This window comes from Mesoplodon densirostris, chromosome 18, assembly GCF_025265405.1.
Source record: "Mesoplodon densirostris isolate mMesDen1 chromosome 18, mMesDen1 primary haplotype, whole genome shotgun sequence".
Taxonomy (NCBI): domain Eukaryota; kingdom Metazoa; phylum Chordata; class Mammalia; order Artiodactyla; family Ziphiidae; genus Mesoplodon; species Mesoplodon densirostris.
Window position 1 is genome coordinate 26,723,244 of NC_082678.1, and position 4,387 is coordinate 26,727,630.

General features: G+C 64.9%; 1 protein-coding gene across 1 annotated transcript; it reads right to left on the minus strand.

Moving 5' to 3' along the window:
* Positions 1 to 256: 256 nt before the first annotated feature.
* Positions 257 to 3,209, minus strand: LOC132478859 (forkhead box protein J1-like). Its single transcript, XM_060082307.1, has 2 exons — positions 2,712 to 3,209; positions 257 to 1,024 (listed from the first exon to the last, which is right to left on the minus strand). The coding sequence occupies exons 1-2, from the start codon at positions 3,207 to 3,209 to the stop codon at positions 257 to 259; spliced, it is 1,266 nt and encodes a 421-aa protein (XP_059938290.1).
* Positions 3,210 to 4,387: the final 1,178 nt, after the last annotated feature.

Here is a 4,387-nt window from a genome sequence, read left to right on the forward strand (position 1 = left end):
GAAGTGGATCCATGAAACACTGTGTGTATGGGGGGCTGGGGAGCGGAGGCAGCAATTTTGGTCCTGGGCCCCAATTCTCAGCCTGCTGGACTAGAATCTGAGGATGGCCTGGGCTGGGGGCCGTGTGGCCTGGTGGGGTGACCTGGCCCAGCCCCTGCCTGGGCGGTAGGGTGTCCATGGGCCTGCACTGGCGGGGAGGGGGGCAGTCTGGGCCCAGACTTCGGTGCTGTCTGGAGGTGGGGCAGGGCCTGGCTTCTTACAAGAAGGCGCCCAGGCTGGCCCAGTCATGCAGGTCAGAGGCCAGTGTGGCATCCCCGGCCTCAAAGAGGGGCTCGGGGGGCAGGGAGCTATGGGTGCTCTCGTCCCAGGGGTGCTCCAGGAAGGATGTGGCCAGGAAGGTCTCATCGAAGTCCAGGCTGTCGGTAGCCTGCTCCACTGGAGGCCCCCAGGTAACAGGGCAGTCGATGTGGTGGCCATGGATGGTGAGGTCCACGTCCCCGTGTGAGGCAGGGCTCAGCGGCGGGATCAGCTCCGAGGTCTCCAGCGTGCCCAGCTCCCCGTCCAGCGTGCCAGCGTCCAAGATGGCCTCCCAGTCAAAGTTGCCCTTGAGGGGTTCCAGCTCACCCTGCTCCTCCGGGGTCAGCAGCAGGGGGCTGGAGGGCCGCGGGACCTTGGCCTCCTGCTTGGGCAGCGGCTGTTGACGCTTACGCCCCAGCCTGCCCTCGCCTGCACCCCAGCCCGCCTCCCCAGTGGCCTCCTCGAACTCCCGCAGCAGCTGCTGGGCCTCGGTGCTCACGGTCAGTGGCCCGGCCCATGGGGCGGCGCTGGGCTCTGGCGCGGCCTGGCGGGCAAAGGCCGGGTGGATGTGGACTGGGGGCAGCCGCCGCTTCTTCAAGGCCCCACTCAGCAGCCGCTCGGCGTACTGGGGGTCGATGCGCCAGAAGCCCCCCTTGCCTGGCTCGTCCTTCTCCCGGGGCATCTTGATGAAGCCCTTCTTCAGGGACAGGTTGTGGCGGATGGAGTTCTGGACACAGGGAGATAGGAGAGAAGGAAGACAGCTGGGAGAATGGGTGGGGTCAGTGATGGGGGGCTCCTAGCGCCACTGCCAGTCCCACCACTACCTTCTCTCCGATGGGGGCAGGGGAGACAGAGGCGCTGCTCCGAGCGGGAGGCTCTGGGACACCAGCCACGGGGCACCAGGAGCTGGGAGTGCTGTCGGGGGCTTTTGTTCCCTTTTGCCAGGATATCTGCCTGCTCAGTCATCCGAGCCCTGAGCCGCAGGGTGGCTCTCAGTGCCAGCCTGTCCTGCCCTCCCTCCCTTACCCCGCTGCTTGCGGCCTCTGCTCAAAGGCCTTGGCTCCCCCAGGTCCTGGACGGCCATCTCCCTCTGCCTGGGCCTGGCTGGCCTTCTCTGTTTGTGAAATGAGTGAGTGGGTGTGAGGGGGTGTGTGTGGCGGGGGGGATGAAGTGTGGGAGGATCTGATGACTTTCCTTGTTTCTAGAGCCGGCTGCTGGCCTGGGCCCTCACCCACCATGTCCCCCTCCTCCCACCCCAGGCTCTGAGGCCTCAGTTGATTATTACCCAGCCAAGAGCATAGCGCTCATTCCTGGGGCCTCTCAGGCTTGGGGTGGGGTGGGGGGTGGTGGAGGGTCTCTGCTTTCTCACCAAGGTTACAAATGGTACCTGCCCCAGGGTCAGGGCCCAAGCAAACGTGGAATAGGTGTGATCACAGGAACTCTGATCCTGTGACCTGTGCCACAGGGAAGGATCTGTGCATCCTCAGGGTCTCTGTCCCCAAGTAGCCCCTCATCCTGATGGTCGAAGAGGCTCAGGGCAGTGTGTGCCCAGCCTGAATCACCATCCTGCCTTGTTCACGCCTGGGTGCACAGTCCAAACCACGCTGGGGCACAGGGGTCTGGGGCCTGGTGGGTGGGGCCGGCAGGTGAGTAGTGCCCCCTGGCAAGACTGGGAGGTTTACATGGTGGTCTGGGCCCCTTGGCTGCTCTGTGCCAGGTTCCGGAGACTTGGAACATGAAGCCAGTGTGGCAGGAAAGAGCCCCTGTGGAAAGCACGTGGCTGAGGTAATTGTCCCCCCAGGGAGGTTGATGAGAAGAGGGGGAGGAGTGTAGGCAGGAAACTAGGGAGGGCTTGGGGTGGGGGCTGGCACAGCAGCTTTCGGAAGGCCCCGGAGCCCTTCCACTGGGACACAGATGGCCTTCACACCCTGCAGCACGCCCCTCTCCCCTCCCAGAGCCCCTCCAGCCAACTGAAAGCAGGCGGGATGCAGAGCCTGGCAGGAACGATGCTCTGCCTCCAGTCAGGCCCTGACAAACTGACCTTGAGGAGGGTAGTGTCGAGGAATTCCAGGACTTGGGACAAAAATGTGTCCCTCAGTCCATCAACCTACCCTGGGGGGCTGTGTCCACGCATAGTTCAGCCCTGGTCTTTGGGCTGAGCCTACCGGATGAGTGACAAGTTCTTTCCACTTGAACCTCTAGGTCGGCACCCCTACAGCCCTCTGAACATCCTCCCTCCTCCGTCTCTGAAGTCAAAGGGGCAGCAGTCCAAGCACTGGGCTCCCTTGAGGTCCTTCCTGGACGGCCTTCCTCTCTCGGGGCCCTGGCCGTACCGCGCCTACTTGGCCTGCGCATCTGGGATGTGAGTCCAGTCCGCGCGGGCATGGGGAGGGAGGGAGGGAGTGCCTCCCTACCTGCCAGGTGGGATCAGCGTGGCGGAAGTAACAGAAACTGTCCGTGATCCACTTGTAGATGGCCGACAGGGTGATCTTGGTGGCCTTGCTGGCCTGCATGGCCATGCAGATGAGCATGGCATACGAGTAGGGCGGCTTCACGTGCGGATTGGTGGCGTAGTCCACGTCGTCGGGAGGCGAGGCCTGCAGCCCCGAGGGGGCGCTCCGCGGCGTGCACAAGGACGTGGGCTTGCCGGGTGTGTGCGGCTGCCCCAGGCAGGCGGGGTCCGCCGCCAGGGGAGACCCCGGCTCGGCCGAGCCTGACAGCTCGTGGTAGCCGTGGGGGTCGGTGTCCGCCGAAGGCAGGGCGGGGACCTCGGCGTTGAGAAACGAGAAGTCCTGCAGCCACTGCAGGCTGGTCAGGCTGTCATTCAGGGCGTTGGACTCCTCCAGGCCGCCTTCCGGTCCGGCCTCCTCCGCTGCCCCTGCTCCCGAGACGCGTAGCCAGCTCTCCGCCATATCTGCGGGGACTCTCCGAGGGGGCTGTCAACATCCACGAGCCGAGCCGAGGGTGGCCGCCGAGCTCTCCGGCCCGCTGACTCCCGCCGCTTCAGTTACGCAGCCTCCCGGAAGCGGGCTTCCATCCCGCGATCCGGGGGTAGCCTCCTCCAAACGGAGTGTGGTGCCTGCGGGGACCAGAGCGGGAACTGAGCCCTCTTTCCCCACCCCCGAGGGGAGAGTGTGGGCGAGGGGGGAGGCTCTTACTAAAATCCTTCCTGCAGCTGGGGAGGATCTTTTACTGCCGAGGTCTGGGAAACAGAAGGTGTGCCCGGGGGTCCGACCCACAGGGGGTTCGCCTCGCTCTTTTCCTCTTGGATCTTTTAGAGGAGACTTAATTAGCCAAACGAGGGAAGAGTGTAGGGGCATGCGAGGCCACCCCTTTCTCCCTCAAAGCGGGGAATTAACCCCCCTCTCTCCGTCCACAACCAATGGAAATGGGGCGAGAGAGTCCAGGAGGGCAGTACGACGGGTCGGGGGGGCGGGGGAGGTCGTCTGATCTTTGAAAAGGGATATTAGGATGGGGATCAAGGGGAAGGAAGGAAACAATACAGAGAGTTATAAGGGGGTGGGAAGTGAGTGTCCCCCAAACGCCTCTGATGTCAGTCCCCGGGCCCACCACTTCCGTCGTGGACGGATGGGAGAGCGGGCTGGTACTGACGCCCTCCCTTCCCACGGCCTGCAGCCCTCCCCGTCCCTTACCTGGCTCAGAGCGCAGCCCGGGCCAAAGGAAGGTTCTCAAAGAAAGTCCTCCCACCGCCCACCCTCACCGCGGCTCTCTGCTCCCAGCTCGAGGGCCCAGCCAGCAATCCTCGTCGCCACTCACGCCCGACGGCGCCTCTCTGAAAGCCAGCGGCCGGGGACCGGCACTCAGTAGCCGCTCGCAAGGCGTCTCCTGCTGCCGTGGCGACGCCCCGCCCATATAAACAGCTTCCGCTTCTGCCATTGGCCAGGGCATCTCCAAAGAGACCGCGCGCTCTTAACCGCTCTCTCACGCGGTAACTCTCTTCCAGCTCCCTCCTGCCGCCCTCTCCCGCGCGCGACCCAGCCCCCTACCCGCCACCGCGTCCCGGCTCCGCGCATTCCCGCCCGAGGGCCCCGCGCAGGCCTCGGAGAGGCGCGCGGCTTGGCGCTCCCGC

Excerpts from the sequence above, each read along its gene's own strand:
- LOC132478859 (XM_060082307.1), bottom strand. The coding sequence starts at position 3,209 with ATGGCGGAGAGCTGGCTACGCGTCTCGGGAGCAGGGGCAGCGGAGGAG. Across the intron at positions 1,025-2,711 it reads ACGCTGATCCCACCTGGCAG|AACTCCATCCGCCACAACCT; the intron begins GTAGGGAGGCAC and ends CCCTGTGTCCAG.